The 13,408-nt window shown below is 48.2% G+C and overlaps 1 protein-coding gene across 4 annotated transcripts in view; it reads left to right on the forward strand.

Moving 5' to 3' along the window:
* The window catches only part of dusp8a (dual specificity phosphatase 8a), a 39,891-nt gene that overhangs the window by 15,807 nt on the left and 10,676 nt on the right, over positions 1 to 13,408 (forward strand). The window contains exon 1 of one of the 4 annotated variants that reach the window (XM_058074945.2): positions 12,275 to 12,575. The exons of the other annotated variants lie outside the window; for them this stretch is intronic. Coding sequence (XP_057930928.2) covers positions 12,458 to 12,575 — 118 coding nt within the window. The 5' untranslated portion in view covers positions 12,275 to 12,457. Of the gene's footprint in view, positions 1 to 12,274; positions 12,576 to 13,408 lie in introns of those variants that run through there. 4 annotated transcript variants of the gene reach the window in all.

The raw sequence follows: 13,408 nt of genomic DNA on the forward strand, positions 1-13,408 counted from the left end.
GTGCATGCATACACGCAGTCCTGTATGCGTGCTACATACGTGTATGCATACACGCAGTCCTGTATGCGTGCTACATACGTGCATGCATACACGCAGTCCTGTATGCGTGCTACATACGTGCATGCATACACGCAGTCCTGTATGCGTGCTACATACGTGCATGCATACACGCAGTCCTGTATGCGTGCTACATACGTGCATGCATACACGCAGTCCTGTATGCGTGCTACATACGTGCATGCATACACGCAGTCCTGTATGCGTGCTACATACGTGCATGCATACACGCAGTCCTGTATGCGTGCTACATACGTGCATGCATACACGCAGTCCTGTATGCGTGCTATGGGGTTGGCCAGAGGAGGAGAAAAAATCCTGTTAGTATCAACTTCAGCTCTTTTTTTGAACATTTTTTGCCATTGTTTTGTGTTTTATTTTCCAAATATTTCAACTTTATCCTTCAATAATCTTTCTTTTCATATTATGACTTTATAGTCGGGGGGCCGGGGACCAGGAAGTCTGGGCTTCCCCACTGAGACTGCTGCCCCCTGACCCGGACCCGGACAAGCAGAGGAGAATGGATGCTACTAAATTGTTAAAGACATAGTTTTTCCTCATATTATGACGTCATTCTTATAAAACGACAACTCAACGTCTTCAGATGGTGAACGTCTTCTGGTGGTGTTTTTAGTTTTAGAACCCCTTGAATCTGTACAACGGAACCGTGTGTCGCTAGAGGCAAGCTCAGGCATCGCAGGAAGGACGAGAGGTCAGAGTTCATTCTGGTCAGGTGCCAAATGTGTGTCAAAGAAATGGTAAAAGTTTTGGATTCTTCTGCTGGACTGTTCCTAGATGAGGCGATGAGTCCCATGAGGTCATCTTTACAGCACTTTAGTGGAATGTACCATTTTATTGCCGTTCTTTGAGCTTTTCAAAGCGCCAAGTAAATCAGCTTGGTTGGCTTTATTTGGCTTCCCGCTGCCTTAAAATAAGTATCGCTCCTCTCCCTTAACGTCCTTCCATCTTGTATCCTCCCCCACCTTCACATCCTTCTTTCCTTCATCTACTGCTGGATAGACCGTGCTAATAATTCAATAACTACCTACAGTATGCAAGGCTGGCTTGACTAAGGTTGAAAAAGGTCAGTAACGAGTAGCTGCACCACTCCTACTCATCAGCTGACAAATGGGCAGTGGGAACGTTGCCCCAGGTGGACATTTAGTAGCTTTGTAGGCGGGAATGTATTGCTAAGAAAAGGCAACAAAGTGATGGTAAGTCCTACGTGTGCTTGACGTCATAGAACAGGCTTGTTGACTAAATGTACATAGAAATGCTAGTACAAAGGTCTTTTGGCCTGGGTTTAATATGCGCGCATGTACAGCCGTGTGTTTGCGTTATTACTTCTTCGCTGTGAGAAAAATCTTTTTACCAGAAGTGATCTCACTCAGTTGGCACTCACTGACGTCTTTAGAAACTCCTCGTGTGCAGAAGAGGAGAACACAACTGCCCCCCCCCCCCCCCCCCGAGTGGGTCTAAAGTTTGCATGTTTCCCACCGACCTTGCACCACTTCAGGGTTCTGCCGTCACGGGCCATCGGTCCTGATGCTGCTCTGCAGGGTCACCATGATGACCTATGAACCTCTCACCAACAGCCAAACAAACGGGAAAAGAGGAACTAAAAAAATGACCTATTATGCTCATTTTCCACCCTTGGTTTTTGACTTGTGGGCTCCTATAGAGCAGCTACACACAATAACCCGCACAGACAACTTTCTAGATCTTCCAGAATCTGCACCTATTCCAGCTGTATTTCCTTAGATTTGTGCTTCCCGCCAAAAAGTTTGAATTTATTCCACCCACGGCCCGCCTCCAGGCACGCCCACGCCACTGTGATTGGTCATGCCCAAAGAGCTTCCTAACTACGAACCACCACTTTGAAACCCAAAACAAAGCACATAGAGTACAAGAAAAAAAAGCACAAATTTTGCCGGCCTCGATATATTGACGTGGGACCTCGACAGATGACGCGTGGCGGGTTTAGGGGTGAATCCTTCACACCGGACTTGAGGTGACGTCGTTTGACTGAAGAGTCGCCCGCAGCCACACGCTGAATGAATGGTGGCCCAGATGCTGGCGGACGGAACCAATTCCAGCCACGTGCAACACAAAACACACGCTCAAATCGTTGTCTGTGGAGAGCTTCATGGTTTGACAGTTTGACTTCATCAAAAGTGGACATGAACCTCAATGGGAGGAATAGCTGCAGCGTGGGGGGGTGGGGGTCATGGCTCCCACGCTGTCACCTTCACAAGGCCAAGGACTTAACGGGTCAGATGACATCAGGATGACATCAGGATGACAGGTAGTAGCAACACTTTCTGTTGCTTGCTGGCTTTGCTGGTTTTTGTTTCCCTTGCACACGCAAGGGGGGGGGGGCATGATGACATCAGGTTGGGGTGTGACAGCCAAGGTACAAAGGTCAATTCAGTTATGTGTCATTCTCCGGCACTGTTATACAATGGGGCGGTGGCCCCCTGTGTGTGTGTGTGTGTGCGTGCGTGCGTGCGTGCGTGCGTGCGTGCGTGCGCATGAGAGCATCAGAGAAAAGGAGGTGAGGTAATGGCGGAGGCTGGATGTGTCAATGCGGCCCTTCAGAGACGTGACAAAGAGCTACACAGGAGGTCTGCTTGGGTCAGCCTGCAACTGGGCTTGAATATGCATATGAAGTAGTCAAGCAGTGAAGTATTGAAGTATTGAAGTAGCGTGTGCATGAGGGCGAGGCCATGTTTCGGTGGGGGTGGGGGGACAAAACAAAAGGAGAGCTATTTGGGAGATGAGGTAATAGTCCTCATTTGATCATCAATGTGTGTGGTCGGTCAACCCCATTGCTGTGCATTTGTGTGTGTGGTGCCGCACTGGTGTGTCCAAAGTGCGGCCTCGGGGCCGTTTTATTGTCTTACTGGCCCACGGCACGTTAAAAATACCATTTACAAGAAAAGTAAAAGTCAAAAGTGAGTAGCACACAAAAGGATGATGGACAGCAATTTGGGGAAAGTTAGGTTCCGCAAAACGTTATCTCATTCACACAATGTAAAAATGGCCCCGGGGGGGCACGAGTGCGTTTTGTACGAGCTTGGCTTCCTTTGCAACACAGTTGAGTTGCAAATGTGAAAAGTGTAAATAGTTCATGGTGTTAGATGAGTATTCTCATGTCTAACAGACGGTGCTGTTAGTTGTTACTTCATCTTAACCTACTAACCCCCCCTTTCTGCACCTCATTGCCCCCCCGCCCCCCATCCCTCCCTCTACTCTGCTGCAGATCAATGATTTCATTGAGAAGGAGCCAGTGGTACCATTAGGAGGTGAGCTCACTTTCCCCCGAGAGATCTGACCGTATTCTCAATGACCCCGGCTTCTTCCTCCCCCCCTCCCTCCGTGACTTCCACCGCCCCTTTACCTTCCCTCCACGGTGCTGAGAACAGAGCTCTATTTTTAGGCCCAGACTCCTGCGGTCGTCACATCTGGCGCCAGTGGCCTCGGTGCTCTCGCCCTGGCCTGTCGATACACAAACACACATTCACCCCCCCCACCCCCCAGTCAGTGCAAAGGTCAAAGTAAACGGTCGCCTTAAATATCTCTGACATCACCTCCATGATCTCAGAAAGTGTTCCACACTCCGAGAAGCCTCAGAGCGGCACGTTGACACGTCGCTGTTGTGCAGCCGTGCGTCTCTCCGCACGTTCGTGGCGAGCGCCTTTTGTGGGCTCCGCCTTCGATGCTCCACTTGGTCCAAAGTCCCAGGAGCTGGTCTAGCAGGCACCGGGACTCGCCAAAGGAGCATGGGAAGCCTTGCTGACTTGACTTTTATGTAAGCGTGTTCTCCCGCCAGAGCCCCCCCCCGTCTGTCTCATTGGCCTCACATGATGGGCTGGATGTCATTTTTCCTTCTTTGCCTCAAGAAAGGAGGACAAAAACAGGCCTGTGTGTGTGTGTGTGTGTGTGTGCGTGTGCGTGTGCGTGTGCGTGCGTGCGTGCGTGCGTGTTCATCTGTATGTGTTTTAATGGGAGCCTCTGCCAAATGTTTCCGCCATGACGTGATCCCAGTCCTCTTCTTCTTCTCCTTCATCAGTCCCAAGTCCCTTGCTGGCTGGGGGGGCATAGACACACACGGACTTACACTCACCCCAGCTCACCATCGTCAGCTTACAGCTTGCATAATAACCAGCTATAATAATAATCATAATAATAATAGCATGTTCCCTCTTAATGAAGACGTTCCCTGTTAAATATCCTCCTGACCCAAATGTAGAGAAGTTGCAAAACTTGACATCCCTCCAACTGTTGGATCATACAGAGGTTCTCAGTGGAGCTTCAAAATGAAAAAAGACCATAAGATGGAAGTGTTTCTGCTGTTGTTTACCTCAACTATTGCCGTGTTCTTCTCGTATATGTTCCTTATTATCACACCATTAGGAAAGCACCCATTCTTAATGAGATATTTTCTAGCCACCGCTAGCATGCTAGCATGCTAGCATCCACCACATTCCAATGGTGCTTCGGCGGCCGACTACCGTTCCTGTGGTGCCGTCCTTCCACATAACAATGGTGGATTCCTGTTGGTCGCTTGGCCGGCTTTGATGCACTTTGACCTCAGGCATTCCACGACACTTGACTTCCTTGAAGACCATTTGGCTCGCTTTCATCCGCAGGTGAGGGAAAATCACCTGCGGATCAATCAAATGATGGCGCCTGTCCAGCATGTTGTCCTGTAAAGGTTTTTCTTCAGGTTGGTAAAAACTTGTCGATCAAAGTGGTCCGTTTTATTGTCATCACCATGACAACAAGCTCATGTTGTAGCTGCCGGAAGGCCCAAGGCTGCAGAATAAAGGAATCATTCATGAAATGTCCACGTCCTTACATGCATAAGTGATGTCAGGGGAAAGACGCATTTCTCCATAAGCCAAGCCACAAACATTCCACTTCCTTTCTGTTGGGTAACCATTTCCTGATAAACATATCTGATGAAATGACATGAGCCCTGGCCCCCGGAGACGGCCTCAGGAACTCCGCATCCATGTGCTAACATCGGTGCTTGAACAGCGCTTGATTGGTCCAGCCACTTGGCTTTGCGGCCATGTCGGCCATCTGCATGGCCGAGCATCACCAGGGTGGCGTGCTCTCATGGGGACAGCTTGTCCAGTTCCTCTTGGCTGCGTAGCGTCGTACTTCCTCCATTGTTCTTTTGGAGCTGGCAGAGTGATGTCACCGCACGCGCACACACACACACACACACACACATCTCTGGGGCTTGTAGCAGGAAGGCCAACCCTGGCTGGGGGCGGGGCCATCACTTTTGTCACCATGCAGTGAACGCCTTCATGTTTGGGCGTACGAGAGGAGACTGCTCAATGATGCCCTCGTGTTTGGGCGTATGGAATACTGGGATAATGATCTGGGACCTGCCGAGACGAGCTGATGTGCTAGATTGTGTGTGTAGGTTCTATTCTCTCAGACACTGAGAGGGGGCCAAGATGAGCTTGGGGATCCAAGTGTCTCCTAGGTCAGCATTTCATGCCCCCAATTTCTGCGTTCTGTCAGTACTCGGGCCATGCTGGCCACCCCAGTATGGTGTACACACGTGCAGACACTGCTGAGTGGCTCCAACTGGGATTTTGAATGATGTCCGATTTCTGGTTCACGCCCCCCCCCCCCCCAGGCTAAGACTCTTTTTCAGTTTGTGTGTTATTTGTGCAAGAGTGAACATCTTTGTGAAGCATTTTCTTTGCAGTGGTACTACAGCAGGAATAGTGGGGGCTGAGCCCCCCAGGGTGGCTAAGTAGCTTGTAGCACAAGAGCTTTCTTGCATGACCGGCTGCACTGATGAAGCTACCTCATGCATGGTGAGCCGCACCAAGTCCGGTCATCGGGTCGGGCCATCCATCCTGCACCTGCCAGCTTTGTTATCTTATAAATCTTACATATCTTTGTTCAATTACCAAATCCTGTTTGTTAGCAGTCATGTCTTGGCTGAACGTTTTGAGAATTGTTGGTTGGTTGGTTCTCAGATGTTACTATGTCGTTCCACGATCCGCTTACTTTGCTCACGTTGGCCTATGGGCAAGGCATTGTGTGTCCCTAACTGTCTGTGGATGGTTGGAAGAAGTTGTTTTGGTCCCATTTTTAAAAAGGCATGAATCCATACGCCCTGAGAAGCAACCCCACACATGAATGCTTTCAGGATGCCTGATGTTTTTCTTTGTTTCGGCATGACAGTGGACCGACGGTAGTGATGGACGCCCCAAACAATCACAGAAAATGTGTCTTCAGGGGTCCAATAACCGCGTCTTTAGCAGAATACCAGTCCGTCAGTGATGTTGTTCCTGCAGAGAAGTGGCTTCTTTGGGATCTTCTTGCCACTCCAGTCCAGACGGGACTTTCTGGGGCGCCCTGCAGCCTCTGGTAAATGGTGGGTTTAGGTGCCATCCTACAAGCAGCAGTATCCCTGCTTCTCCTTTTGGTGATGACTGCGCTTGTTTCCCTGCAGGAAACCATGGTTACCAGACCAAAGACACAATAGGTTTCAGTCATCTCCAGCCTTCGTCCTTGTCAACACTCTCACCTATGTGATGTTAGATAGCTGCTCTTTTTGTGGCAGAGCTGAAATGCAGTGGCAGTATTTCTCAAGGGGGGGGGGGTTAGGTTTCTGCAATGTATTCATCATATCACAAGATGATCATAACATTCCGGAGTATATGCAAATTACCATTATACAAAATTAATATTTGTGTCATTTTCAAAACTTGTGGCCATGGCTGAACTTTATTTGAAGGTTGGATCCCTAAATGATCGTATGTCATTCCAGTGTTTGAAATAGAAATGGCTGACTGAATGAACGTTAACCTGCACTTGACCCATACATTTTTCACTGACGGCCTTCGTGCCTTCTTCATCGCCATTGGCCAAGAGAGGAGTTTTAGACGCTGATGGGTCTAAACACCTGGTGCCAATCAAACTGGGGGACAATGGGAGATGGGACAGGACACAAATACTATTGGGGCTTGGTCACCCTCACCCATACAAACACCACATCACTAGTGTCCCTGTGGGATGACCAGATCAGCTATCATCTGCCAATCACCCCCCCCCCCAATTCAATTTCCCCATTCCTCCCCCTTCCCTAGTAACTACCTCAACCCCTTGGCATGGCAGCTGTGTCCTCCTGTCGGCATTACATCATTGGAAGAGCAGGCTTGTTACTGATCCCCTATCAAGACGCACACACACACACACACACGCACGCACACACACACTAAGAGACTCACACTACTGCAAAGACGCCCCATGCATGTGTTTATTGGGCTTTTATTTCTTGTCTACCTCACCCCTCCATAATCCTCAACAGCCTCTGGTTGTTTGATTCCTGCTAGCATGGATCTAAGACGCACACACGCACACACACACACACACACACACACAAGCCAATTAGCTCCTAGTCCTCATCACCCTGACCCCCGCTATCCGGAGAATGACATCGTCCCTTCCTGTGCTCGCCTGACAGATGATCTGTGGTGTTGGATGACACTCCTGTCGCTGCCTGTCTCGGGGGGGGGGGGGCATGCTCTGGCCAAATAGATTCAGGTCTTCATGTGTTAACGCCCTGCTTATGCAGGATGAGTTCCCAGATGCTGTCACGGGTTCTGTGTCTGGGATGCTCAGATGACCATAAACCACTGAAAGTCCAGTCTCTTGGACCGACTGGTAACAAACCAATCAGACCCAGAAAGGACAGGCTGGGCCGGTCCCAAGACGAGCTGAAGGGTCCAGTTGCCTTGGATTTAGTTGCCATGTCCCCACACGCGCCACAGCTTGTTACCTCCATTTGTATTCAAAACAACACGTTCATCTCCATGTCCACACGTGTTAGGTGCTCAGTTTTGCACCGTGTTTATATGTGTTGGCCCCTGATATCCATCGGGGGACCGGGGGGGAGGGTGCCCAGAATGACAGCACCGCCTATTTCCGTCACAGCAGGGACTAAACGGGCCCGGCTGCCATTTGCTGTAATCCTCCAATTAGCACAGCGACTATTCTCAGTATGGTACCCTTCTGAGGACACCAAGAGGGTTTGGAAGGAAATGGAGATGATGTCACATTGGGAACGTTTGGCAGCCTCAGTACAGCATCAGGGGGTTCTGTGGACTAACTGTGGTAGACCTCCCTCAGAGGAATCCAAAAGCTGCCATCCCTTGTTTATCGCGGGTAATTGCTTTCAGACCCGACCGTCATGAGTGAATTTCCACCAAGTAGAATGAATAACTGGAATATTTGTAACATTATTTAGAGCCATGCCGACATGAAATGACCCCCTTTTGGTCACCAAGTTGGTCGTGTAATGGCTCAGCCACCATAAGACATCGTGTCTAACCCCAGCAACCCTAGCATTGGGTAAATTAAATGTCGTATAATACGTATAATAGGTCAGCCACCATAAGACACCGTGTCCAACCCTAGCAACCCTAGCATTGGGTAAGTTGTATAATACATATAATAAGTATAATAGGTCAGCCACCATAAGACACCGTGTCTAACCCTAGCAACCCTAGCATTGGGTAAGTTGTATAATACATATAATAAGTATAATAGGTCAGCCACCATAAGACATTGTGTCCAACCCTAGCGACCCTAGCATTGGGTAAGTTGTATAATACACATAATAAGTATAATAGGTCAGCCACCATAAGACATTGTGTCCAACCCTAGCAACCCTAGCATTGGGTAAGTTGTATAATACATATAATAAGTATAATAGGTCAGCCACCATAAGACATTGTGTCCAACCCTAGCAACCCTAGCATTGGGTAAGTTGTATAATACATATAATAAGTATAATAGGTCAGCCACCATAAGACATCGTGTCCAACCCTAGCGACCCTAGCATTGGGTAAGTTGTATAATACATATAATAAGTATAATAGGTCAGCCACCATAAGACATTGTGTCCAACCCTAGCAACCCTAGCATTGGGTAAGTTGTATAATACATATAATAAGTATAATAGGTCAGCCACCATAAGACATTGTGTCCAACCCTAGCAACCCTAGCATTGGGTAAGTTGTATAATACATATAATGAGTATAATAGGTCAGCCACCATAAGACATTGTGTCCAACCCTAGCAACCCTAGCATTGGGTAAGTTGTATAATACATATAATAAGTATAATAGGTCAGCCACCATAAGACATTGTGTCCAACCCTAGCAACCCTAGCATTGGGTAAGTTGTATAATACATATAATAAGTATAATAGGTCAGCCACCATAAGACATCGTGTCTAACCCCAGCAACCCTAGCATTGGGTAAATTAAATGTTGTATAATAAGTATAATAGGTCAGCCACCATAAGACATTGTGTCCAACCCCAGCAACCCTAGCATTGGGTAAGTTGTATAATACATATAATAAGTATAATAGGTCAGCCACCATAAGACATTGTGTCCAACCCTAGCGACCCTAGCATTGGGTAAGTTGTATAATACATATAATAAGTATAATAGGTCAGCCACCATAAGACATTGTGTCCAACCCTAGCAACCCTAGCATTGGGTAAGTTGTATAATACATATAATAAGTATAATAGGTCAGCCACCATAAGACATTGTGTCCAACCCTAGCAACCCTAGCATTGGGTAAGTTGTATAATACATATAATAAGTATAATAGGTCAGCCACCATAAGACATTGTGTCCAACCCTAGCAACCCTAGCATTGGGTAAGTTGTATAATACATATAAGAAGTATAATAGGTCAGCCACCATAAGACATTGTGTCCAACCCCAGCAACCCTAGCATTGGGTAAGTTGTATAATACGTATAATAGGTCAGCCACCATAAGACACCGTGTCTAACCCTAGCAACCCTAGCATTGGGTAAGTTGCTGTTGTGTGTCGAACAGAATGTGGGTGGATCACATGGCATTCAAAAAAAGATTATCATCTTATCATCCGTGATGTTTGCCAGTTGACCGATTATACAAAGAAGCCAGTCTAACGTGCACCTGTAATATACGCACATCTGTAAAATGATGGAAACCGCCATCTGAGTTGGCTCTAGTAGACACGCAGGCCAAGGGATGGCAGCGGGACACGAGGCAGCCGCTGCTTTAGGCATTCCTGGTTAGCCTCCAGTTGATTTCTTCTAAACGGGAAGGCTATGAAGCCAAAAACACAGCACTTCCACACTCAAAGGGAGGAGAAGTTTTTCTCTCCATGTCATGTCTATGACTGGCAATCATTAGGAGCCACTGGCCGGACTTTGCGTGCGTGGCTGACTCCATGCCGGAGGATGACTGGAATGGGGAAGTGGCGTCGTGGTAGCGTAGGTTAAACGTAACGCAGCGTAAGATGGCATGTGGTTGTTAATGGTTGGACGCGTGTGTCGTGGTAGCGTAGGTTAAACGTAACGCAGCGTAAGATGGCATGTGGTTGTTAATGGTTGGACGCGTGTGTCGTGGTAGCGTAGGTTAAACGTAACGCAGCGTAAGATGGCATGTGGTTGTTAATGGTTGGACGCGTGTGTCGTGGTAGCGTAGGTTAAACGTAACGCAGCGTAAGATGGCATGTGGTTGTTAATGGTGGTTAGTGGTTCATCACACTCCGTCTACCATCTTTTCCAAGCTTCTCTGCCTTTATCTTTGGCCCTGATGACCATCTGACCCGTGGAGCGTGGCGTCTCAACCTGGGAGACTCCATTCCGTTGACATGTTGATTTCATCCTAAAACGTATAGAAAATGTAGAAAGTTTCTTTGAAAACATGGAATTAGCAGCAGCTGAACTGGTGGCCTTCATGTTTGTCATTCCATAGTAAAGTACACAGCGTCTGTGGGCCGTCACACACCACAAACTTGTTGGATCTTCTATTTCTTCTCCTCTCTCATCTGCTTTGGCCTGTTTTTCCTGCCCTCCAGCCTGATGGAACTTCTCAAAACCACACCAGATAGGACTGCGGACGGGCGGCACGCTGACGTTACTGACATTCACAGGCACATGCATTCCTGTCCTTAAACGCATCGTCCCAATTGCTCATGTTGTCTGTCAGAGTTCCACAATGCAGTACTTCGGAAGCAAAGTTCTACTGAGCGGTACCCGCTTAAAGCCCTGCACTCTCATCACTTCAAGGAAAACGCCATCTTTTTGGAATTGTCTTGCATGATTCAGGTCTAAAGATAAATAAGCACATCAAATATAATTCAACAAGAAAAGAAGAAACAGCAACAATAGCAAACATGGAAAAGAACAATGTTAATTTGACTAGCATAAGGAGGAAAAAGTTGTAATCCAACAAGTAAAAGTGGTCATTTTACAAGACTAACCACAGTAATATTACAAAAAATAACATTTTAGTAATAAGTTGAAAGAAAATAATATTTTTTTAAAATCCAAATAAAACAAACAAAACTTTAGTGGCCAAAAGATATAATATAATATCCAACTATGCTTTACTTTATTCTTAGCGTGTCTTGGAGGAAATGTAAAGTCATTTGTAGGAAAGGAAGAGCAAGAAATAATGACCAAGAAACCACCAACCACTTTGGCAGCTTCAAACATCTCATTTGTACGCCATTCATAAGAACGGTACAGCAAAGCACCCTGGGAAACAGGAAGCGTACTACTGTATGGCTTCTTGGCATATACTGACTGCATATACACTTTCTACATAGTATTATATATATATACTATATATACACTATATATATCCTGTGGTTTGACCATGCGGCCCCGGCTGGTAAAGGTTTGGGCTCCCCCGAGTGAAGTCAGAAGCACCTATTAGCCCCTCACCTTCCCCGAGAGAGGCCTACTCCGCGGGCCGGCCCCCCTGAGGTGGCCGCATATTTGTTGGCTGAGTAAGGAATGCGGTTACATGCCTTGGACATTAGCTATGACGGCGCTCTGGCTCCGCTGGGGAGGGCGTGAACAAGGCAGCGAAGGAGGGGGGGGCGGAGTCTGGCCTCACAGCGAATGAGCTCATTCACCCTCCGAGCTGGAGGAGAGCGAGCGGCGGCGGCGTCATCCGCCGTTGGTAGAGCGAGCCGTCAGCGGTGCAGGGAGGGAGGAGGTGAGGGGGAGGGAGAGGGAGAGGGAGGAGTGTAAGTGAGCGAGCGAGCGAATGGGAGACGGGCAGAGCGGAGCGGCACAACAATAGCGAGCTGCTGGTCTTGCTGTGGAGTCACTGAGAAGACAGACGGAGCTGCAGCAGTTGCCCCCCCCCCCAGTGACTTCACAAAACCCCACATTGCCAAATATTCATCTGGGAGTATTTCTGGGATTTTTGCCTTGATGTCGGATTTTGGACTTTGGGATCTTCATTTCCAAGGACCTGGATCAGCCCGCTAACCCGTGTGGACTTTCCAGTCTCTCCAGCTTTTGGTTTGTTTAGCGAGAACCGCTCTTCTGGGGGGGGATGCCTCTAGATGTGGTGATATCTCCAGCAGAGGACTGTTTTTGGCCGGACCTGCAGGACACGGACATGAGGCTGAAGATCAGGGTCCGCCGCATGAAGAAGGGGAGAGAGCTACGAGGTGTGTACCCACCCGGACACACCACAAGTGTCTTCTCATTGAAGGGGGGGCTGCCTGGCCCTGCCTGGCCCTGCCTGGCCCTGCCTGGCCCTGCCGCTAGCATGCATGTGTGTTGTAAATGTGGTCTGTGATGATGCTGATGATGCTTCAGCACTGGAGACTGACGTAAAAGCTAGAATAGACGTGAAGCCCAAGGTGGTGTTGGGGTGAGTTTTAGTACCTGATCTGGCCCCTGGAGGAGCTTGTCAGCGCTTCTCTCACCTTTTAGTTGGCACCGTCGTGCTGTTTAGAGATGCAACAGGAAAGAGGAGGGCATTAAGGGTGACATCATGAAGATGAGATGCAGGCAAGAGGAAAGCAAAGGGAAAGGATTGAGGGAGGAGAATCGGTGCTGTGACCCGTGGTAGGACGCTCTAGTTCACGTGTCCAACCATCTCATGGGGCTGGCTTGGCTTTTTCTTGCTGTTGACGCTCATCTTCTCTTTCTTTTCACAACGTGTCTAGAGATGATGCTATCTTTGTATGTGCAGCGTGCACTGGACTCATGGATGCCATCTGGCACGGGATGGTATCTACACCATCATAGGGCCATGTAGTGACACTCATAGATGGTATCTACACCATCATAGGGCCACGTAGTCACACTCATGGATGGTATCTAGCACGGGATGGTATCTCCACCATCATAGGGCCATGTAGTCACACTCATGGATGGTATCTCCACCATCATAGGGCCACGTAGTGACACTCATGGATGGTATCTCCACCATCATAGGGCCATGTAGTCACACTCATGGATGGTATCTCCACCATCATAGGGCCATGTAGTCACA

This window comes from Doryrhamphus excisus, linkage group LG1 (genome assembly GCF_037039965.1).
Source record: "Doryrhamphus excisus strain RoL-2023G ecotype Guam linkage group LG1, RoL_Dexc_Guam_v1.1, whole genome shotgun sequence".
Classification (NCBI taxonomy): Eukaryota; Metazoa; Chordata; class Actinopteri; order Syngnathiformes; family Syngnathidae; genus Doryrhamphus; species Doryrhamphus excisus.